At 40.3% G+C, this 27,032-nt stretch overlaps 1 protein-coding gene across 1 annotated transcript in view; it reads left to right on the top strand.

The window, feature by feature from the left end:
• The first annotated feature begins 906 nt into the window (after positions 1 to 906).
• GDAP2 (ganglioside induced differentiation associated protein 2) overlaps positions 907 to 27,032 on the top strand; it is a 90,338-nt gene continuing 64,212 nt past the window's right edge. Inside the window, exon 1 of the mRNA XM_075849263.1 lies at positions 907 to 1,126. Coding sequence (XP_075705378.1) covers positions 948 to 1,126 — 179 coding nt within the window. The 5' untranslated portion in view covers positions 907 to 947. The remainder of the gene's footprint in view (positions 1,127 to 27,032) is intronic.

Genomic DNA, 27,032 nt, shown 5'->3' on the forward strand with positions numbered 1-27,032 from the left:
CTCTGACACGCAGTGCTCCCTCATGTTACTCCCTCTTCATCTGACACGCAGTGCTCCCCATGTTACTCCCTTCTCCTCTGACACGCAGTGCTCCCCATGTTACTCCCTTCTCCTCTGACACGCAGTGCTCCCCATGTTACTCCCTCTTCCTCTGGCACCCGGTGCTCCCCATGTTACTCCCTCTTCCTCTGGCACCCGGTGCTCCCCATGTTACTCCCTTCTCCTCTGATACCCGGTGCTCCCCATGTTACTCCCTTCTCCTCTGATACCCGGTGCTCCCCATGTTACTCCCTTATCCTCTGACACCCGGTGCTCCAACATGTTACTCCCTCTTCCTCTGACACCCGGTGCTCCCCATGTTACTCCCTTATCCTCTGACACCCGATGCTCCAACATGTTACTCCCTCTTCCTCTGACACCCGGTGCTCCCCATGTTACTCCCTTCTCCTCTGACACCCGGTGCTCCCCATGTTACTCCCTTATCCTCTGACACCCGGTGCTCCAACATGTTACTCCCTCTTCCTCTGACACGCACTGCTCCCCATGTTACTCCCTTCTCCTCTGACAGGCAGTGCTCCCCATGTTACTCCCTCTTCCTCTGACACCCGGTGCTCCCCATGTTACTCCTTTATCCTCTGACACCCGGTGCTCCCCATGTTACTCCCTCTTCCTCTGACACCCGGTGCTCCCCATGTTACTCCTTTATCCTCTGACACCCGGTGCTCCCTCATGTTACTCACTCTTCCTCTGACACGCAGTGCTCCCCATGTTACTCCCTCTTCCTCTGACACGCAGTGCTCCCCATGTTACTCCCTCTTCCTCTGACACCCGGTGACCTGTATTTCTGTAATTTGGGACCGTTCTCCCTCCCAGTGGCTTTCAGTGGTTTCCTCTATATTTAGGAATAGCGTGACTGGCTGGATGCCGGGCCTCACCTTTGCTGCCCCATGGATCCTCTGGGCGCCCGCTCTTGTTTCGTGGACGTGGATTCGTTACCCTGCTGGGCTGGTTCTCCAGTGGGGACCGATGTTCCTGATTCGTCTATGTGGCCAGAAGACATTGAGCGCCATGTCGTCTGTTCGCCTTTCCCACGCAGAGAGGACATTAATGAGAAGGTGATACTGTGGTGAGTGAGCGCCCCGTCCATCGTTCTGTCTGCACCTCTGCCCAAACGCCAAATAATAATTATATTATAAAAATGGTGCACATGCGTACTACAGACCAGACGCTGCCGGTCTCTCCATCTAGATGGGAAGCAGACGGTGCCACGTGCCTACCTACCGTGCCCGATGGTCCTAGATCCTGGGCAGACTCTCCACCTCTCCCGTCAATGGCTGGCGTGCAGTGCTACATGTAGCTCCCTCTAGTGGTCAGTGTACAGTTATACATGCCAGAGCTCCCTCTAGTGGTCAGCTTGAGGAGCTACCCTCTTGTGTCACATGATTTCACTTGACCGCCTATATAAGCCTCTTTCCGAGCACCAACAGGTTCCAGAGTGTTGGGTCCCGTCCAGAGTCCAGCACTCTTGTTCTAGTACCTGTGGTTGGCTATTCGTGCGCCTGATCCATTGCTTGTTACTAGGGTTGTGCGATGCGTCGAAAGTTTGAAGATGTCGTGCACCCTGAAACGGTTTAATACTGTTAATTCATGTATTTCCATACTTCGTTGTGCGGCCGCCCAGGTTAGTATTGTAACACATGAATGTAGTCCGATTGGGGCACCTGACCAGTGTGTGTGTGCGCGCGCGCGCGGTCATCATGATGTGATGCTGCCCGCGCTGCACTAATGAGCGCTGGCGCTGAAGACGGAGAACATTGTGGGATCACTGCAATACACCCCCATGTTCTGTCTTCATTAGCGCAGCGCCGGCCGCATCATCTCATACTGACCGCATGCGCACACTTGTTGTCAGGAGCGGGCAATGGCTGTATTACGGGACATACCATATATGGGCAGACAGGCCAGGGCTTCTGACCATATTTCCTGTTAGGGAATACTGAGGTATGTCCGAACAACTGCCTGTGTACTATCAGTATATAGATATATGCCTGTGTGCTATCAGTATATAGATATATGCCTGTGTACTATCAGTATATAGATATATGCCTGTGTACTATCAGTATATAGATATATGCCTGTGTACTATCAGTATATAGATGTATGCCTGTGTACTATCAGTATATAGATATATGCCTGTGTACTATCAGTATATAGATATATGCCTGTGTGCTATCAGTATATAGATATATGCCTGTGTACTATCAGTATATAGATATATGCCTGCGTGCTATCAGTATATAGATATATGCCTGTGTACTATCAGTATATAGATATATGCCTGTGTGCTATCAGTATATAGATATATGCCTGTGTACTATCAGTATATAGATATATGCCTGTGTGCTATCAGTATATAGATACATGCCTGTGTACTATCCGTATATAGATCTATGCCTGTGTGCTATCAGTGTATAGATATATGCCTGTGTGCTATCAGTATATAGATATATGCCTGTGTACTATCAGTATATAGATATATGCCTGTGTGCTATCAGTATATAGATATATGCCTGTGTGCTATCAGTATATAGATATATGCCTGTGTGCTATCAGTATATAGATATATGCCTGTGTACTATCAGTATATAGATATATGTCTGTGTATTATCAGTGTATAGATATATGCCTGTGTGCTATCAGTATATAGATATATGCCTGTGTATTATCAGTATATAGATATATGCCTGCGTGCTATCAGTATATAGATATATGCCTGTGTACTATCAGTGTATAGATATATGCCTGTGTGCTATCAGTATATAGATATATGCCTGTGTGCTATCAGTATATAGATATATGCCTGTGTGCTATCAGTATATAGATATATGCCTGTGTACTATCAGTATATAGATATATGTCTGTGTATTATCAGTGTATAGATATATGCCTGTGTGCTATCAGTATATAGATATATGCCTGTGTATTATCAGTATATAGATATATGCCTGCGTGCTATCAGTATATAGATATATGCCTGTGTACTATCAGTATATAGATGTATGCCTGTGTATTATCAGTATATAGATGTATGCCTGTGTACTATCAGTGTATAGATATATGCCTGTGTGCTATCAGTATATAGATATATGCCTGTGTGCTATCAGTATATAGATATATGCCTGTGTGCTATCAGTATATATGCCTGTGTGCTATCAGTATATAGATATATGCCTGTGTACTATCAGTATATAGATATATGCCTGTGTACTATCAGTATATAGATATATGCCTGTGTGTTATCAGTATATAGATATATGCCTGTGTGCTATCAGTATATAGATATATGCCTGTGTGCTATCAGTATATATGCCTGTGTGCTATCAGTATATAGATATATGCCTGTGTACTATCAGTATATAGATATATGCCTGTGTGCTATCAGTATATAGATATATGCCTGTGTGCTATCAGTATATAGATATATGCCTGTGTGCTATCAGTATATATGCCTGTGTGCTATCAGTATATAGATATATGCCTGTGTACTATCAGTATATAGATATATGCCTGTGTACTATCAGTATATAGATATATGTCTGTGTATTATCAGTGTATAGATATATGCCTGTGTGCTATCAGTATATAGATATATGCCTGTGTATTATCAGTATATAGATATATGCCTGCGTGCTATCAGTATATAGATATATGCCTGTGTACTATCAGTATATAGATGTATGCCTGTGTATTATCAGTATATAGATGTATGCCTGTGTACTATCAGTGTATAGATATATGCCTGTGTGCTATCAGTATATAGATATATGCCTGTGTGCTATCAGTATATAGATATATGCCTGTGTGCTATCAGTATATATGCCTGTGTGCTATCAGTATATAGATATATGCCTGTGTACTATCAGTATATAGATATATGCCTGTGTACTATCAGTATATAGATATATGCCTGTGTGTTATCAGTATATAGATATATGCCTGTGTGCTATCAGTATATAGATATATGCCTGTGTGCTATCAGTATATATGCCTGTGTGCTATCAGTATATAGATATATGCCTGTGTACTATCAGTATATAGATATATGCCTGTGTGCTATCAGTATATAGATATATGCCTGTGTGCTATCAGTATATAGATATATGCCTGTGTGCTATCAGTATATATGCCTGTGTGCTATCAGTATATAGATATATGCCTGTGTACTATCAGTATATAGATATATGCCTGTGTACTATCAGTATATAGATATATGCCTGTGTGTTATCAGTATATAGATATATGCCTGTGTGCTATCAGTATATAGATATATGCCTGTGTGCTATCAGTATATATGCCTGTGTGCTATCAGTATATAGATATATGCCTGTGTACTATCAGTATATAGATATATGCCTGTGTTCTATCAGTATATAGATGTATGCCTGTGTACTATCAGTATATAGATATATGCCTGTGTACTATCAGTATATAGATATATGCCTGTGTGCTATCAGTATATAGATATATGCCTGTGTGCTATCAGTATATAGATATATGCCTGTGTGCTATCAGTATATAGATATATGCCTGTGTGCTATCAGTATATAGATGTATGCCTGTGTACTATCAGTATATAGATATATGCCTGTGTACTATCAGTATATAGATATATGCCTGTGTACTATCAGTATATAGATATATGCCTGTGTGCTATCAGTATATAGATATATGCCTGTGTGCTATCAGTATATAGATATATGCCTGTGTACTATCAGTATATAGATATATGCCTGTGTACTATCAGTATATAGATATATGCCTGTGTACTATCAGTATATAGATATATGCCTGCGTGCTATCAGTATATAGATATATGCCTGTGTACTATCAGTATATAGATACATGCCTGTGTGCTATCAGTATATAGATATATGCCTGTGTACTATCAGTATATAGATATATGCCTGTGTACTATCAGTATATAGATATATGCCTGTGTACTATCAGTATATAGATATATGCCTGTGTGCTATCAGTATATAGATATATGCCTGTGTGCTATCAGTATATAGATATATGCCTGTGTACTATCAGTATATAGATATATGCCTGTGTGCTATCAGTATATAGATATATGCCTGTGTACTATCAGTATATAGATGTATGCCTGTGTGCTATCAGTATATAGATATATGCCTGTGTACTATCAGTATATAGATATATGCCTGCGTGCTATCAGTATATAGATACATGCCTGTGTACTATCAGTATATAGATATATGCCTGTGTACTATCAGTATATAGATATATGCCTGTGTGCTATCAGTATATATGCCTGTGTGCTATCAGTATATAGATATATGCCTGTGTACTATCAGTATATAGATATATGCCTGTGTGCTATCAGTATATATGCCTGTGTGCTATCAGTATATAGATATATGCCTGTGTACTATCAGTATATAGATATATGCCTGTGTGCTATCAGTATATAGATATATGCCTGTGTACTATCAGTATATAGATATATGCCTGTGTGCTATCAGTATATAGATATATGCCTGTGTACTATCAGTATATAGATATATGCCTGTGTGCTATCAGTATATAGATATATGCCTGTGTACTATCAGTATATAGATATATGCCTGTGTACTATCCGTATATAGATATATGCCTGTGTGCTATCAGTGTATAGATATATGCCTGTGTACTATCAGTGTATAGATATATGCCTGTGTACTATCAGTATATAGATATATGCCTGTGTACTATCAGTATATAGATGTATGCCTGTGTACTATCAGTATATAGATATATGCCTGTGTACTATCAGTGTATAGATATATGCCTGTGTGCTATCAGTATATAGATATATGCCTGCGTGCTATCAGTATATAGATATATGCCTGTGTACTATCAGTATATAGATATATGCATGTGTACTATCAGTATATAGATATATGCCTGTGTACTATCAGTATATAGATATATGCCTGTGTACTATCAGTGTATAGATATATGCCTGTGTACTATCAGTATATAGATATATGCCTGTGTACTATCAGTATATAGATGTATGCCTGTGTACTATCAGTATATAGATATGTGCCTGTGTACTATCAGTATATAGATATATGCCTGTGTGCTATCAGTATATAGATATATGCCTGTGTACTATCCGTATATAGATCTATGTCTGTGTATTATCAGTATATAGATATATGCCTGTGTGCTATCAGTATATAGATATATGCCTGTGTGCTATCAGTATATAGATATATGCCTGTGTGCTATCAGTATATAGATATGTGCCTGTGTACTATCAGTATATAGATATGTGCCTGTGTGCTATCAGTATATAGATATATGCCTGTGTGCTATCAGTATATAGATATATGCCTGTGTGCTATCAGTATATAGATATATGCCTGTGTACTATCCGTATATAGATATATGCCTGTGTACTATCAGTATATATGCCTGTGTGCTATCAGTATATAGATATATGCCTGTGTACTATCAGTATATAGATATATGCCTGTGTACTATCAGTATATATGCCTGTGTGCTATCAGTATATAGATATATGCCTGTGTGCTATCAGTATATAGATATATGCCTGTGTACTATCAGTATATAGATATATGCCTGTGTACTATCAGTATATAGATATATGCCTGTGTACTATCAGTATATAGATATATGCCTGTGTACTATCAGTATATAGATATATGCCTGTGTGCTATCAGTATATAGATATATGCCTGTGTACTATCAGTATATATGCCTGTGTGCTATCAGTATATAGATATATGCCTGTGTGCTATCAGTATATAGATATATGCCTGTGTACTATCAGTATATAGATATATGCCTGTGTACCATCAGTGTATAGATATATGCCTGTGTGCTATCAGTATATAGATATATGCCTGTGTGCTATCAGTATATAGATATATGCCTGTGTACTATCAGTATATATGCCTGTGTGCTATCAGTATATAGATATATGCCTGTGTGCTATCAGTATATAGATATATGCCTGTGTACTATCAGTATATAGATATATGCCTGTGTACTATCAGTATATAGATATATGCCTGTGTACTATCAGTATATAGATATATGCCTGTGTACTATCAGTATATAGATATATGCCTGTGTGCTATCAGTATATAGATATATGCCTGTGTACTATCAGTATATATGCCTGTGTGCTATCAGTATATAGATATATGCCTGTGTGCTATCAGTATATAGATATATGCCTGTGTACTATCAGTATATAGATATATGCCTGTGTACCATCAGTGTATAGATATATGCCTGTGTGCTATCAGTATATAGATATATGCCTGTGTGCTATCAGTATATAGATATATGCCTGTGTGCTATCAGTATATAGATATATGCCTGTGTGCCATCAGTATATAGATATATGCCTGTGTGCTATCAGTATATAGATATATGCCTGTGTACTATCAGTATATAGATATATGCCTGTGTACTATCAGTATATAGATATATGCCTGTCTACTATCAGTATATAGATATATGCCTGTGTACTATCAGTATATAGATATATGCCTGTATACTATCAGTATATAGATATATGCCTGTGTACTATCAGTATATAGATATATGCCTGTGTGCTATCAGTGTATAGATATATGCCTGTGTACTATCAGTGTATAGATATATGCCTGTGTACTATCAGTATATAGATATATGCCTGTGTGCTATCAGTATATAGATATAGGCCTGTGTACTATCAGTGTATAGATATATGCCTGTGTGCTATCAGTATATAGATATATGCCTGTGTGCTATCAGTATATAGATATATGCCTGTGTACTATCAGTGTATAGATATATGCCTGTGTACTATCAGTATATAGATATATGCCTGTGTGCTATCAGTATATAGATATATGCCTGTGTGCTATCAGTGTATAGATATATGCCTGTGTACTATCAGTGTATAGATATATGCCTGTGTACTATCAGTATGTAGATACATGCCTGTGTACTATCAGTATATAGATATATGCCTGTGTGCTATCAGTGTATAGATATATGCCTGTGTACTATCAGTATATAGATATATGCCTGTGTGCTATCAGTATATAGATATATGCCTGTGTGCTATCAGTATATAGATATATGCCTGTGTACTATCAGTATATAGATATATGCCTGTATACTATCAGTATATAGATATATGCCTGTGTACTATCAGTGTATAGATATATGCCTGTGTACTATCAGTATATAGATATATGCCTGTGTGCTATCAGTATATAGATATATGCCTGTGTACTATCAGTATATAGATATATGCCTGTGTACTATCAGTATATAGATATAGGCCTGTGTACTATCAGTATATAGATATATGCCTGTGTACTATCAGTATATAGATATATGCCTGTGTACTATCAGTATATAGATATATGCCTGTGTACTATCAGTATATAGATATATGCCTGTGTACTATCCGTATATAGATCTATGTCTGTGTATTATCAGTATATAGATATATGCCTGTGTGCTATCAGTATATAGATATATGCCTGTGTACTATCAGTATATAGATATATGCCTGTGTGCTATCAGTATATAGATATATGCCTGTGTACTATCAGTATATAGATATATGCCTGTGTACTATCAGTATATAGATATATGCCTGTGTACTATCAGTATATAGATATATGCCTGTGTACTATCAGTATATAGATATATGCCTGTGTACTATCAGTATATAGATATATGCCTGTGTACTATCAGTGTATAGATATATGCCTGTGTGCTATCAGTATATAGATATATGCCTGTGTGCTATCAGTATATAGATACATGCCTGTGTACTATCCGTATATAGATCTATGTCTGTGTATTATCAGTATATAGATATATGCCTGTGTACCATCAGTGTATAGATATATGCCTGTGTATTATCAGTATATAGATATATGCCTGCGTGCTATCAGTATATAGATACATGCCTGTGTGCTATCAGTATATAGATATATGCCTGTGTACTATCAGTATATAGATATATGCATGTGTACTATCAGTATATAGATATGTGCCTGTGTACTATCAGTATATAGATATATGCCTGTGTACTATCAGTATATAGATATATGCCTGTGTGCTATCAGTATATAGATATATGCCTGTGTGCTATCAGTATATAGATATATGCCTGTGTGCTATCAGTATATATGCCTGTGTACTATCCGTATATAGATATATGCCTGTGTGCTATCAGTATATATGCCTGTGTACTATCCGTATATAGATATATGCCTGTGTACTATCAGTGTATAGATGTATGCCTGTGTACTATCAGTATATAGATATATGCCTGTGTGCTATCAGTATATAGATATATGCCTGTGTGCTATCAGTATATAGATATATGCCTGTGTACTATCAGTATATAGATATATGCCTGTGTACTATCAGTATATAGATATATGCATGTGTACTATCAGTATATAGATATATGCCTGTGTGCTATCAGTATATAGATATATGCCTGTGTACTATCAGTATATAGATATATGCCTGTGTACTATCAGTATATAGATATATGCCTGTGTGCTATCAGTATATATGCCTGTGTGCTATCAGTATATAGATATATGCATGTGTACTATCAGTATATAGATGTATGCCTGTGTACTATCAGTATATAGATATATGCCTGTGTGCTATCAGTATATAGATGTATGCCTGTGTACTATCAGTATATAGATGTATGCCTGTGTGCTATCAGTATATAGATATATGCCTGTGTGCTATCAGTATATAGATATATGCCTGTGTGCTATCAGTATATAGATATATGCCTGTGTACTATCAGTGTATAGATATATGCCTGTGTGCTATCAGTATATAGATATATGCCTGTGTGCTATCAGTATATAGATATATGCCTGTGTACTATCAGTATATAGATATATGCCTGTGTGCTATCAGTATATAGATACATGCCTGTGTGCTATCAGTATATAGATATATGCCTGTGTACCATCAGTGTATAGATATATGCCTGTGTACTATCAGTATATAGATATATGCCTGTGTACTATCAGTATATAGATATATGCCTGTGTACCATCAGTGTATAGATATATGCCTGTGTACTATCAGTATATAGATATATGCCTGTGTACTATCAGTATATAGATGTATGCCTGTGTGCTATCAGTATATAGATGTATGCCTGTGTACTATCAGTATATAGATATATGCCTGTGTGCCATCAGTATATAGATATATGCCTGTGTACTATCAGTATATAGATATATGCCTGTGTACCATCAGTGTATAGATATATGCCTGTGTACTATCAGTATATAGATATATGCCTGTGTACTATCAGTATATAGATGTATGCCTGTGTGCTATCAGTATATAGATATATGCCTGTGTGCTATCAGTATATAGATATATGCCTGTGTGCTATCAGTATATAGATATGTGCCTGTGTACTATCAGTATATAGATATATGCCTGTGTACTATCAGTATATAGATATATGCCTGTGTATTATCAGTATATAGATATGTGCCTGTGTACTATCAGTATATAGATATGTGCCTGTGTACTATCAGTATATAGATATATGCCTGTGTACTATCAGTGTATAGATATATGCCTGTGTGCTATCAGTATATAGATATGTGCCTGTGTACTATCAGTATATAGATATGTGCCTGTGTACTATCAGTATATAGATATATGCCTGTGTGCTATCAGTATATAGATATATGCCTGTGTACTATCAGTATATAGATATATGCCTGTGTGCTATCAGTATATAGATACATGCCTGTGTGCTATCAGTATATAGATATATGCCTGTGTGCTATCAGTATATAGATATATGCCTGTGTGCTATCAGTATATAGATATATGCCTGTGTGCTATCAGTATATAGATATATGCCTGTGTGCTATCAGTATATAGATATATGCCTGTGTGCTATCAGTATATAGATATATGCCTGTGTGCTATCAGTATATAGATATATGCCTGTGTGCTATCAGTATATAGATATATGCCTGTGTGCTATCAGTATATAGATATATGCCTGTGTATTATCAGTATATAGATATATGCCTGTGTACTATCAGTATATAGATATATGCCTGTGTACTATCAGTATATAGATATATGCCTGTGTACTATCAGTATATAGATATATGCCTGTGTGCTATCAGTATATAGATATATGCCTGTGTATTATCAGTATATAGATATATGCCTGTGTACTATCAGTATATAGATATAGGCCTGTGTGCTATCAGTATATAGATATATGCCTCTGTACTATCAGTATATAGATATATGCCTGTGTGCTATCAGTATATAGATATATGCCTGTGTGCTATCAGTATATAGATATATGCCTGTGTGCTATCAGTATATAGATATATGCCTGTGTGCTATCAGTATATAGATATATGCCTGTGTACTATCAGTATATAGATATGTGCCTGTGTACTATCAGTATATAGATATATGCCTGTGTACTATCAGTATATAGATATATGCCTGTGTGCTATCAGTATATAGATATATGCCTGTGTGCTATCAGTATATAGATATATGCCTGTGTGCTATCAGTATATAGATATATGCCTGTGTGCTATCAGTATATAGATATATGCCTGTGTACTATCAGTATATAGATATATGCCTGTGTGCTATCAGTATATAGATATATGCCTGTGTGCTATCAGTATATAGATATATGCCTGTGTGCTATCAGTATATAGATATATGCCTGTGTGCTATCAGTATATAGATATATGCCTGTGTACTATCAGTGTATAGATATATGCCTGTGTGCTATCAGTATATAGATATATGCCTGTGTACTATCAGTATATAGATATATGCCTGTGTGCTATCAGTATATAGATATATGCCTGTGTACTATCGGTATATAGATATATGGCTGTGTAGTATCAGTATATAGATGTATGCCTGTGTACTATCGGTATATAGATACATGCCTGTGTGCTATCAGTATATAGATATATGCCTGTATACTATCAGTATATAGATGTATGCCTGTGTGCTATCAGTATATAGATATATGCCTGTGTGATATCAGTATATAGATATATGCCTGTCTACTATCAGTATATAGATATATGCCTGTGTACTATCAGTATATAGATATATGCCTGTGTGCTATCAGTATATAGATATATGCCTGTGTACTATCAGTATATAGATATATGCCTGTGTGCTATCAGTATATAGATATATGCCCGTGTGCTATCAGTATATAGATATATGCCTGTGTACTATCAGTATATAGATATATGCCTGTGTGCTATCAGTATATAGATATATGCCTGTGTACTATCAGTATATAGATATATGCCTGTGTACTATCGGTATATAGATACATGCCTGTGTGCTATCAGTATATAGATATATGCCTGTATACTATCAGTATATAGATGTATGCCTGTGTGCTATCAGTATATAGATATATGCCTGTGTGATATCAGTATATAGATATATGCCTGTCTACTATCAGTATATAGATATATGCCTGTGTACTATCAGTATATAGATATATGCCTGTGTGCTATCAGTATATAGATATATGCCTGTGTGCTATCAGTATATAGATATATGCCTGTGTACTATCAGTGTATAGATATATGCCTGTGTGCTATCAGTATATAGATATATGCCTGTGTACTATCAGTATATAGATATATGCCTGTGTGCTATCAGTATATAGATATATGCCTGTGTACTATCAGTATATAGATATATGCCTGTGTACTATCGGTATATAGATACATGCCTGTGTGCTATCAGTATATAGATATATGCCTGTATACTATCAGTATATAGATGTATGCCTGTGTGCTATCAGTATATAGATATATGCCTGTGTGATATCAGTATATAGATATATGCCTGTCTACTATCAGTATATAGATATATGCCTGTGTGCTATCAGTATATAGATATATGCCTGTGTACTATCAGTATATAGATATATGCCTGTGTACTATCAGTATATAGATATATGCCTGTGTGCTATCAGTATATAGATGTATGCCTGTGTGCTATCAGTATATAGATATATGCCTGTGTACTATCAGTATATAGATATATGCCTGTGTGCTATCAGTATATAGATATATGCCTGTGTGCTATCAGTATATAGCTATATGCCTGTGTGCTATCAGTATATAGATTTATGCCTGTGTACTATCAGTATATAGATATATGCCTGTGTACTATCAGTATATAGATATATGCCTGTGTACTATCAGTATATAGATATATGCCTGTGTGCTATCAGTATATAGATATATGCCTGTGTGCTATCAGTATATAGATATATGCCTGTGTGCTATCAGTATATAGATATATGCCTGTGTGCTATCAGTATATAGATATATGCCTGTGTACTATCAGTATATAGATATATGCCTGTGTGCTATCAGTATATAGATATATGCCTGTGTGCTATCAGTATATAGATATAGGCCTGTGTGCTATCAGTATATAGATATATGCCTGTGTACTATCAGTATATAGATATATGCCTGTGTACTATCAGTATATAGATATATGCCTGTGTGCTATCAGTATATAGATATATGCCTGTGTACTATCAGTATATAGATTTATGCCTGTGTACTATCAGTATATAGATATATGCCTGTGTACTATCAGTATATAGATATATGCCTGTGTACTATCAGTATATATGCCTGTGTGCTATCAGTATATAGATATATGCCTGTGTGCTATCAGTATATAGATATATGCCTGTGTACTATCAGTATATAGATATATGCCTGTGTGCTATCAGTATATAGATATATGCCTGTGTACTATCAGTATATATGCCTGTGTGCTATCAGTATATAGATATATGCCTGTGTGCTATCAGTATATAGATATATGCCTGTGTACTATCAGTATATAGATATATGCCTGTGTACCATCAGTGTATAGATATATGCCTGTGTGCTATCAGTATATAGATATATGCCTGTGTGCTATCAGTATATAGATATATGCCTGTGTGCTATCAGTATATAGATATATGCCTGTGTGCCATCAGTATATAGATATGTGCCTGTGTACTATCAGTATATAGATATGTGCCTGTGTGCTATCAGTATATAGATATATGCCTGTGTGCTATCAGTATATAGATATATGCCTGTGTGCTATCAGTATATAGATATATGCCTGTGTACTATCAGTATATAGATATATGCCTGTGTACTATCAGTATATAGATATATGCCTGTGTGCTATCAGTATATAGATGTATGCCTGTGTGCTATCAGTATATAGATATATGCCTGTCTACTATCAGTATATAGATATATGCCTGTGTACTATCAGTATATAGATATATGCCTGTATACTATCAGTATATAGATATATGCCTGTGTACTATCAGTATATAGATATATGCCTGTGTGCTATCAGTGTATAGATATATGCCTGTGTACTATCAGTGTATAGATATATGCCTGTGTACTATCAGTATATAGATATATGCCTGTGTGCTATCAGTATATAGATATAGGCCTGTGTACTATCAGTGTATAGATATATGCCTGTGTGCTATCAGTATATAGATATATGCCTGTGTGCTATCAGTATATAGATATATGCCTGTGTACTATCAGTATATAGATATATGCCTGTGTACTATCAGTATATAGATATATGCCTGTGTGCTATCAGTATATAGATATATGCCTGTGTACTATCGGTATATAGATATATGGCTGTGTAGTATCAGTATATAGATGTATGCCTGTGTACTATCGGTATATAGATACATGCCTGTGTGCTATCAGTATATAGATATATGCCTGTATACTATCAGTATATAGATGTATGCCTGTGTGCTATCAGTATATAGATATATGCCTGTGTGATATCAGTATATAGATATATGCCTGTCTACTATCAGTATATAGATATATGCCTGTGTACTATCAGTATATAGATATATGCCTGTGTGCTATCAGTATATAGATATATGCCTGTGTACTATCAGTATATAGATATATGCCTGTGTGCTATCAGTATATAGATATATGCCCGTGTGCTATCAGTATATAGATATATGCCTGTGTACTATCAGTATATAGATATATGCCTGTGTGCTATCAGTATATAGATATATGCCTGTGTACTATCAGTATATAGATATATGCCTGTGTACTATCGGTATATAGATACATGCCTGTGTGCTATCAGTATATAGATATATGCCTGTATACTATCAGTATATAGATGTATGCCTGTGTGCTATCAGTATATAGATATATGCCTGTGTGATATCAGTATATAGATATATGCCTGTCTACTATCAGTATATAGATATATGCCTGTGTACTATCAGTATATAGATATATGCCTGTGTGCTATCAGTATATAGATATATGCCTGTGTGCTATCAGTATATAGATATATGCCTGTGTACTATCAGTGTATAGATATATGCCTGTGTGCTATCAGTATATAGATATATGCCTGTGTACTATCAGTATATAGATATATGCCTGTGTGCTATCAGTATATAGATATATGCCTGTGTACTATCAGTATATAGATATATGCCTGTGTACTATCGGTATATAGATACATGCCTGTGTGCTATCAGTATATAGATATATGCCTGTATACTATCAGTATATAGATGTATGCCTGTGTGCTATCAGTATATAGATATATGCCTGTGTGATATCAGTATATAGATATATGCCTGTCTACTATCAGTATATAGATATATGCCTGTGTGCTATCAGTATATAGATATATGCCTGTGTACTATCAGTATATAGATATATGCCTGTGTACTATCAGTATATAGATATATGCCTGTGTGCTATCAGTATATAGATGTATGCCTGTGTGCTATCAGTATATAGATATATGCCTGTGTACTATCAGTATATAGATATATGCCTGTGTGCTATCAGTATATAGATATATGCCTGTGTGCTATCAGTATATAGCTATATGCCTGTGTGCTATCAGTATATAGATTTATGCCTGTGTACTATCAGTATATAGATATATGCCTGTGTACTATCAGTATATAGATATATGCCTGTGTACTATCAGTATATAGATATATGCCTGTGTGCTATCAGTATATAGATATATGCCTGTGTGCTATCAGTATATAGATATATGCCTGTGTGCTATCAGTATATAGATATATGCCTGTGTGCTATCAGTATATAGATATATGCCTGTGTACTATCAGTATATAGATATATGCCTGTGTGCTATCAGTATATAGATATATGCCTGTGTGCTATCAGTATATAGATATAGGCCTGTGTGCTATCAGTATATAGATATATGCCTGTGTACTATCAGTATATAGATATATGCCTGTGTACTATCAGTATATAGATATATGCCTGTGTGCTATCAGTATATAGATATATGCCTGTGTACTATCAGTATATAGATATATGCCTGTGTACTATCAGTATATAGATATATGCCTGTGTACTATCAGTATATAGATATATGCCTGTGTGCTATCAGTATATAGATATATGCCTGTGTGCTATCAGTATATAGATATATGCCTGTGTGCTATCAGTATATAGATATATGCCTGTGTACTATCAGTATATAGATGTATGCCTGTGTACTATCAGTATATAGATATATGCCTGTGTGCTATCAGTATATAGATATATGCCTGCGTACTATCAGTGTATAGATATATGCCTGTGTGCTATCAGTATATAGATATATGCCTGTGTGCTATCAGTGTATAGATATATGCCTGTGTGCTATCAGTATATAGATATATGCCTGTGTGCTATCAGTATATAGATATATGCCTGTGTGCTATCAGTATATAGATATATGCCTGTGTGCTATCAGTATATAGATATATGCCTGTGTACTATCAGTATATAGATGTATGCCTGTGTACTATCAGTATATAGATATATGCCTGTGTACTATCAGTATATAGATATATGCCTGTGTGCTATCAGTATATAGATATATGCCTGTGTACTATCAGTATATAGATATATGCCTGTGTACTATCAGTATATAGATATATGCCTGTGTGCTATCAGTATATAGATATATGCCTGTGTACTATCAGTATATAGATATATGCCTGTGTACTATCAGTATATAGATATATGCCTGTGTACTATCAGTATATAGATATATGCCTGTGTACTATCAGTATATAGATATATGCCTGTGTACTATCAGTATATAGATATATGCCTGTGTGATATCAGTATATAGATATATGCCTGTGTACTATCAGTATATAGATATATGCCTGTGTGCTATCAGTGTATAGATATATGCCTGTGTACTATCAGTATATAGATATATGCCTGTGTACTATCAGTATATAGATATATGCCTGTGTGCTATCAGTATATAGATATATGCCTGTGTGCTATCAGTATATAGATATATGCCTGTGTACTATCAGTATATAGATATATGCCTGTGTACTATCAGTATATAGATATATGCCTGTGTGCTATCAGTATATAGATGTATGTCTGTGAAATAAACATAAATTTAACACTCGCATTATTTACTATAAACATGAAGTCTCGATACATAAAATATCGGCACGTTCTGTAATGACCGGCGCACGTGTGTGTGACGTGTGTGTGTGACGTGTGTGTGTGACGTGTGTGTGTGACGTGTGTGTGTGACGCGTGTGTGTGACGCGTGTGTGTGACGCGTGTGTGTGACGCGTGTGTGTGACGCGTGTGTGTGACGCGTGTGTGTGTGACGCGTGTGTGTGTGACGCGTGTGTGTGTGTCGCGTGTGTGTGTGATGTGAGTGACGCGTGTGTGTGTGTGTGTGTGTGTGTGTGTGTGTGTGACGTGTGTGTGTGTGTGTGACGCGTGTGTGTGTGACGCGTGTGTGTGACGCGTGTGTGTGACGCGTGTGTGTGTGACGCGTGTGTGTGACGCGTGTGTGTGTGACGCGTGTGTGTGTGACGCGTGTGTGTGTGTCGCGTGTGTGTGTGTCACGTGTGTGTGTGATGTGAGTGACGCGTGTGTGTGTGTGTGTGTGTGTGTGTGTGACGTGTGTGTGTGTGTGTGACGCGTGTGTGTGTGACGCGTGTGTGTGTGTGACGCGTGTGTGTGTCGCGTGTGTGTGTGTCGCGTGTGTGTGTGTGTCGCGTGTGTGTGTGTCGCGTGTGTGTGTGTGTCGCGTGTGTGTGTGATGTGAGTGACGCGTGTGTGTGTGTGACGCGTGTGTGTGTGTGACGCGTGTGTGTGTGTGACGCGTGTGTGTGTGTGACGCGTGTGTGTGTGTGACGCGTGTGTGTGTGTGACGCGTGTGTGTGTGTGACGCGTGTGTGACACGTGTGTGTGTGTGTGTGACGTGTGTGTGACGCGTGTGTGTGTGTGACGCGTGTGTGTGTGTGACGTGAGTGACGTGTGTGTGTGTGACGCGTGTGTGTGTAACGCGTGTGTGTGTGTGTGACGTGTGTGTGACGTGTGTGTGTGTGTGTGACGTGTGTGTGTGTGTGTGACGTGTGTGTGTGTGTGTGTGTGATGTGTGTGTGTGTGACGTGTGTGTGTGTGACACGTGTGTGTGTGACGCGTGTGTGTGTGTGTGTGTGACGCGTGTGTGTGTGTGTGACGCGTGTGTGTGTGACGCGCGTGTGTGACGCGCGTGTGTGTGACGCGCGTGTGTGTGTGTGACGCGCGTGTGTGTGTGACGCGTGTGTGACGTGTGTGCTGGAAAAAAAGAACACAAACTTTTCTTTCGCTTGTTAACATGAGGTGTGATGATGAGGATGAGGATGATGAGGATGATGATGATGAGGATGAGGATGAGGATGATGATGATGAGGATGATGAGGAGGATGAGGTGTGATGATGAGGTGTGAGGATGAGGATGATGATGATTATGAGGATGAGGTGTGATGATGATGATGATGATGATGATGAGGATGATGATTAATTCTGATCCTCCGCGTGCCGCACATTAATAGTAATGAACCCCGTCATGTACCTCACACATTAACCCAATGTTGTCCATTATGACTGAGGTACATGATGGGGTTAATTACTATTGTGAGGCACGCAGAGGATCAGAATTCATCATCTTCACACCTTTCAGGCATCCGGAAACCATATAAATCCTCGTAGTCCCCAAGGCTATTAACCCCTTCCCGACATTTGCCGTATGAGTAAGCTACGACCTCCCGCAAATTGCCGTATCCATACGCCAAATGTATGGCACCGGCTCAGGAGCTGCTGCGGCGTCATCAGCGGTGGAAGTCTGCTGTATGTTGCAGCGGGCATCCACCTGTAACGGCAGGAAACGGAGCTAGCTCCGATCCCTGCCATTAACCCCTTCGATGCAGCAATCGAAAGCGATTGCTGCATCGTAGCGGTTACTAGCAGATCGCCAGCCCTGACAGGCAATCGGGACTGGCGACTGCTGCTATGGCAACAGGAGACACAATGGTCTCCTGCTCTGCCATTACGGAAGCCGATTAGGCCCTGCCCGGAGGCGAAGCCTAATCGGCTTGCTGTCAGTGAATAACTGACAGATCTAATACATTGCACTACGTAGGTAGTGCAATGTATTAGAAAAAAATAAATCTGACAGCTGGACCTTCAAGTCCCCTAGTGGGACTTGAGAAAAAGTGTAAAAAAAGTATAAAAAAGTGTAAAAAAATAAAAGTTTGAAAACAATAAAAGTTTCAAGTAATCAAATAAAACACAATCCCCGCTTTACACTTATCAAGTCCTTTATTATTGAAAAAAAATAATAAACCATATGTATTTGGTATCGCCACGACCGTAACGACCGGAGGTATCAAAATATTATATTATTTATTGCACGCGGTGAACAGCGTAAAAAAACGTTACCAGAGTTTGTTTTTTGGTCATTTTGCCCTATAAATATAGGAATAAAAAGTGATCAAAAAGTCACACGTATCCAAAAATGGTTCCTATAAAAACTATAGCTCGTCCCGCAAAAAACAAGCCCTGATACAGCTCCGGTGACAAAAAAATTAAACGTTCTGGTTCTCACAACTTGGCGACAGAAAAAATACATTCTTTTTACAAAAGTTATTTTATTGTGCAAAAAGTTGTAAAACATAAAAAAGTTCTATAAATTATGAATCGGCGGAATCAGACCGACCCGCAGAATAAAGGTAACATGTAATTTATAACGCGTGGTGAACGCTGTATAAAAAAAAAAAAAAAAACTATGCCCGAATTGCAGTTTTTTGGTCACTTGGCCTCCCAAAAAATAGAATAAAAGGTGATCAAAAAGTCACATGTACCCCAAAATGGTACCAATAATAACTACAGCTCGTCCCGCAACAAACCAGCCCTCATACCGCTACGTCTATGAAAAAATACAATTAGTTATGACTCCAATAAGTCAGGAAATAAAAAATATGCAGTTGTGCCCGAGGGGAACATTTCTTCTGTTTGAAGAGGCGATATATCAAGGACCTAAAATTAGGGAACCAGGAAAGGGAGGTCCCAAACATATCCGCTGGAAGCGACGGTGCCCGTATTATACCAGGAAGGGAGGGCCCAAACATATCTGCTGGAAGCGAGGGCGCCCGTATTATACCAGGAAGGAGAGGACCCAAACATGTCTGCTGGAAGCGAGGGCGCCCGTATTATACCAGGAAGGGGAGGACCCAAACATATCTGCTGGAAGCGAGGGCGCCCGTATTATACCAGGAAGGGGAGGACCCAAACATATCTGCTGGAAGCGAGGGCGTCCGTATTATACCAGGAAGGGGAGGACCCAAACATATCTGCTGGGAGCGAGGGCGCACGTATTATACCAGGAAGGGAGGGCCCAAACATATCTGCTGGAAGCGAGGGCGCCCGTATTATACCAGGAAGGGGAGGACCCAAACATATCTGCTGGAAACGAGGGCGCCCGTATTATACCAGGAAGGGGAGGACCCAAACATATCTGCTGGAAGCGAGGGCGTCCGTATTATACCAGGAAGGGGTGGACCCAAACATATCTGCTGGGAGCGAGGGCGCACGTATTATACCAGGAAGGGGTGGACCCAAACATATCTGCTTGGAGCGAGGGCGCCCGTATTATACCAGGAAGGGGAGGACCCAAACATGTCTGCTGGAAGCGAGGGCGCCCGTATTATACCAGGAAGGAGAGGACCCAAACATATCTGCTGGAAGCGAGGGTGCCCGTATTATACCAGGAAGGGGAGGGCCCAAACATGTCTGCTGGAAGCGAGGGCACCCGTATTATACCAGTAAGGGGAGGGCCCAAACATATCTACTGGAAGCGAAGGTGCCCGTATTATACCAGCAAGGGGAGGACCCAAACATATTTGCTGTAAGCGGGGGTGCCTGTATTATACCAGGAAGGGAAGGGCCCAAACATATCAGCTGGAAGCGAGGGCGTCCGTATTATACCAGGAAGGGGAGGACCCAAACATATCTGCTGGAAGCGAAGGTGCCCGTATTATACCAGCAAGGGGAGGGCCCAAACATATCTGCTGGAAGCGAGGGTGCCCGTATTATACCAGGAAGGGGAGGACCCAAACATATCTGCTGGAAGCGAGGGCGTCCGTATTATACCAGGAAGGGGAGGACCCAAACATATCTGCTGGAAGCGAGGGCGCCCGGATTATACCAGAAAGGGGAGGACCCAAACATATCTGCTGGAAGCGAGGGCACCCGTATTATACCAGCAAGGGGAGGGCCCAAACATATCTGCTGGAAGCGAGGGTGCCCGTATTATACCAGGAAGGGGAGGACCCAAACATATCTGCTGGAAGCGAAGGTGCCCGTATTATACCAGCAAGGGGAGGGCCCAAACATATCTGCTGGAAGCGAGGACGCCCGTATTATACCAGGAAGGGGAGGGCCCAAACATATCTGCTGGAAGCGAGGGCGTCCGTATTATACCAGGAAGGGGAGGACCCAAACATATCTGCTGGAAGCGAGGGCGCCCGGATTATACCAGAAAGGGGAGGACCCAAACATATCTGCTGGAAGCGAGGGCGCCCGTATTATACCAGGAAGGGGAGGACCCAAACATATCTGCTGTAAGCGAGGGCGCCCGTATTATACCAGGAAGGGGAGGACCCAAACATATCTGCTGGAAGCGAGGGCGTCCGTATTATACCAGGAAGGGGAGGACCCAAACATATCTGCTGGGAGCGAGGGCGCACGTATTATACCAGGAAGGGAGGGCCCAAACATATCTGCTGGAAGCGAGGGCGCCCGTATTATACCAGGAAGGGGAGGACCCAAACATATCTGCTGGAAACGAGGGCGCCCGTATTATACCAGGAAGGGGAGGACCCAAACATATCTGCTGGAAGCGAGGGCGTCCGTATTATACCAGGAAGGGGTGGACCCAAACATATCTGCTGGGAGCGAGGGCGCACGTATTATACCAGGAAGGGGTGGACCCAAACATATCTGCTTGGAGCGAGGGCGCCCGTATTATACCAGGAAGGGGAGGACCCAAACATGTCTGCTGGAAGCGAGGGCGCCCGCATTATACCAGGAAGGGGAGGACCCAAACATATCTGCTGGAAGCGAGGGCGCCCGTATTATACCAGGAAGGAGAGGACCCAAACATGTCTGCTGGAAGCGAGGGCGCCCGTATTATACCAGGAAGGAGAGGACCCAAACATATCTGCTGGAAGCGAGGGTGCCCGTATTATACCAGGAAGGGGAGGGCCCAAACATGTCTGCTGGAAGCGAGGGCACCCGTATTATACCAGTAAGGGGAGGGCCCAAACATATCTACTGGAAGCGAAGGTGCCCGTATTATACCAGCAAGGGGAGGACCCAAACATATTTGCTGTAAGCGGGGGTGCCTGTATTATACCAGGAAGGGAAGGGCCCAAACATATCAGCTGGAAGCGAGGGCGTCCGTATTATACCAGGAAGGGGAGGACCCAAACATATCTGCTGGAAGCGAAGGTGCCCGTATTATACCAGCAAGGGGAGGGCCCAAACATATCTGCTGGAAGCGAGGGTGCCCGTATTATACCAGGAAGGGGAGGACCCAAACATATCTGCTGGAAGCGAGGGCGTCCGTATTATACCAGGAAGGGGAGGACCCAAACATATCTGCTGGAAGCGAGGGCGCCCGGATTATACCAGAAAGGGGAGGACCCAAACATATCTGCTGGAAGCGAGGGCACCCGTATTATACCAGCAAGGGGAGGGCCCAAACATATCTGCTGGAAGCGAGGGTGCCCGTATTATACCAGGAAGGGGAGGACCCAAACATATCTGCTGGAAGCGAAGGTGCCCGTATTATACCAGCAAGGGGAGGGCCCAAACATATCTGCTGGAAGCGAGGACGCCCGTATTATACCAGGAAGGGGAGGGCCCAAACATATCTGCTGGAAGCGAGGGCGTCCGTATTATACCAGGAAGGGGAGGACCCAAACATATCTGCTGGAAGCGAGGGCGCCCGGATTATACCAGAAAGGGGAGGACCCAAACATATCTGCTGGAAGCGAGGGCGCCCGTATTATACCGGGAAGGGAAGGGCCCAAACATATCAGCTGGAAGCGAGGACGCCCGTATTATACCAGGAAGGGGAGGACCCAAACATATCTGCTGGAAGCGAGGGCGCCCGGATTATACCAGAAAGGGGAGGACCCAAACATATCTGCTGGAAGCGAGGGCACCCGTATTATACCGGGACAACACTTCCCAGCAAAATTCCCCAAACTGCAAAGGTGCGGAGTGTGGACCAAAAGGGGGATAAGAAAGGACGCCATATATCAGTGCGACACCGGCCTGTGCAGAAAGGATTGATCACAGCGTAACACACATCTATGGATTATTTTACCCCATTATTATAGCACCTGACTGTGCCCCTGATGTACTCTGCCCTGCTTACATGTACCCCCCCCCACATTATTATACCACCTGACTATGCCCCTGATGTACTCTGCTCTGCTTACATGTACCCCCCACATTATTATACCACCTGACTATGCCCCTGATGTACTCTGCTCCGGCTTACATGTACCCCCCACATTATTATACCACCTGACTATGCCCCTGATGTACTCTGCCCTGCTTACATGTGCCCCCCACATTATTATACCACCTGACTATGCCCCTGATGTACTCTGCTCCGGCTTACATGTACCCCCACATTATACCACCTGACTATGCCCCTGATGTACTCTGCCCGGCTTACATGTACCCCCACATTATAAATGGAAACACCAGCAATAATCAAACAAATCTACCAAGCAAAATCCGCTCTCCAAATGGCGCTCCCTCCGCTCTGAACCCTACAGCGTGCCCAAACAGCAGTTTCCTTCCACATATATAGCATCGTCATACCCGGGAGAACCCTTTTAACAATTTTTGGGGTGTGTCTCCAGTGGCATAAGCTTGGCACGACATATTTGCCACTGAATGGCACATCTAGGGAAAAATATAAATGTTTAATTTGCACTATCCGCAGTGCATTCATTTATGGAAAAGACCTGTGGGGTGAAAATGCTCACTAGACCCCTTAATAAATGCCTTGAGGGGTGTAGCTTTCAAATGGGGTCACTTCTGGGGGGTTTCTTTTTATTATTTCACATCTGAGCCTCTGCAATTGTGAACCAATACTTTGTAAATCGCCAAATTAGGCCTCAATTTTACATGGTAGTCTTTCACTCCTGAGCCTGGTCGAATGTCCAGGCAAAAGAGTAGGGCCACATGTAGGGTGTTTCTAAAACCGGGAAACCCAGCATAATAATTAAAGAGCTGTCTTGTTATGGTGGCACAAGCTGGGCACCACATATTGGCATATCTATGGAAAAAAATCCCATTTTCACTCTGCAACATCGAGTGCACACTAATTTCTACAAAACACCTGCGGGGTTAACATGCTTACTACACCCCTAGGTGAATGCATTGAGGGGTGTAGTTTCCAAAATGGGGTCACTTCTGGGGGGGTCTCCACTGTTTTGGTCCCACAGGCACCCAGAAACCAATCCAGCAAAATCTGCACTCCAAATGGCGCTCCTTCCGTTCTGAGCCCCGCCGTGTGCCCAAACAGCAGTTTATGACCACATATGGGGTATTGCCGTACTCGGGAGAAGTTGCTTTACAAATGTTAGGTTCTTTGTTTGTTTTTTTTTCCTTTTATTTGTTGAGAAAATGAACAATTTTGCGCTAAAGCTACGTCTTATTGAAGAAAAAGGATTGTTTTTATTTTCACTGCCCAATTCTAATAAATTCTATGGGGTCTAAATGCTTACTACACCCCTAGATGAATTCCTCAAGGGGTGTAGTTTCCTAAATGGGGTCACTTTTTGGGCATTTTCACTGTTTTGTCCCCTCACGGGCTTTGTAAATGTGACCTGGCCTCCGCAAACCATTCCTGCTAAATGTGATCTCCAAAAGCCAAATAGCGCTCTTTCCCTTCTAAGCCCTGCCGTGTGTCCAAATAGCCGATTATTACCACATGTGAGGTATTGTTTTACTCGGGAGAAATTGTTTTACAGACTTTGCGGTGCTTTTTCTCCTTCAGTCCTTGTGGAAATGAGAAAAAAAAATGCTAAACCTACATTTTCTTTGAAAAAAATGTAGATATTAATTTTCACGGCCTACTTCCAATAATTTCTGTAAAAAATCTGTGCGGTCAAAATGCTCACTACACCCCTAGATAATTTCCTTGAGGTGTGTAGTTTCCCAAATGGGGTCACTTTTGGGGTGTTTCCACTGTTTTGGCACCGCAAGAGTCCTTCAAACCTGACTTGGTGCCTAAAATATATTCTAATAAAAATAAGGCCCCCACGTGCTCCTTTGATTCTGAGGCCGGTGCTTCAGTCCAGTGGCACGCTACGGCCACATGTGGGATATTTCCTAAAACTGCAGAACCCGGGCAATAAATATTGAGTTGCGTTTCTCTGGTAAAACCTTCTGTGTTATAAAGAAAATTGGATTAAAAAATTATTTCTGCAAAAAAAAAATATGCAATTTGTAAATTTCACCTCTACTTTGCTTTAATTCCTGTGAAAAGTCTAAAGGGTTAAGAAACGTTCTAAATGCTGTTTTGAATTCTTTGAGGGGTGAAGTTGTTAAAATGGGGTGATTTATGGGGACTTTCTAATATATAAGGCCCTCAAAGCCACTTCACAACTGAACTGGCCCCTGTAATAACGGCCTTTTGAAATTTTCTTGAAAATGTGAGAAATTGCAGCTAAAGTTCTAAGCCTTGTGAGGTCATAGAAAAATAAAAGGATGTTCAGAAAACTATGCCAATCTAAAGTAGACATATGGGGGATGTTAATTAGCGACTATTTTGTGTGGTATAACGGCCTGTCTTACAAGCAGATACATTTAAGTTGAGCAAAATGCTAATTTTTGCCATTTTTCGCTAAATTTTGGTGTTTTTCACAATTAAATACTGAACATATCGAGCAAATTTTGCCAGTAACATAAAGTCCAATGTGTCACGAGAAAACAATCTCAGAATCGCTTGGATAGGTGAAAGCATTCCGGAGTTATTACCACATAAAGTGACACATGTCAGATTAGAAAAATGAGGCTCGGTCAGGAAGGTCAAAAGTGGCCAAAGTGGGAAGGGGTTAAAAGGGCTGTCCGAGATTTAAGTTTTCTGGAGAGGTTCTAAAATACAAACAGAAAAAGGACTCCCCTGTTAATTCCCTGCTGCTCCAGTGCAGATCCCCAGTGGCCCCTGCCAGACTTTGTCTCCCTGTCCTGCAGCGATGGCGTGCTGTACATCCACGTGACCGCTGCTGTCAATCAATCTGATGTATGGCATGTCACTGCTGTGGCCAGTGATTGGCTGTAGTGGTCATGTGCATGGACTGCACGCCATCGCGGAAAGTAGATTTTTAGTTTTTATTTAATATGCAGCAGCTTTTTTTTAACATTTCTTATGCGCTGCAGCTCCTTCGCAGTATTTCCCTGCAGGGCAATGCTCCCGTCCGCCCGCTGTGAATACACATGAATGGAGCT

The sequence above is a fragment of the Rhinoderma darwinii genome, unplaced genomic scaffold (assembly GCF_050947455.1).
Source record: "Rhinoderma darwinii isolate aRhiDar2 unplaced genomic scaffold, aRhiDar2.hap1 Scaffold_722, whole genome shotgun sequence".
Lineage (NCBI taxonomy): Eukaryota > Metazoa > Chordata > Amphibia > Anura > Rhinodermatidae > Rhinoderma > Rhinoderma darwinii.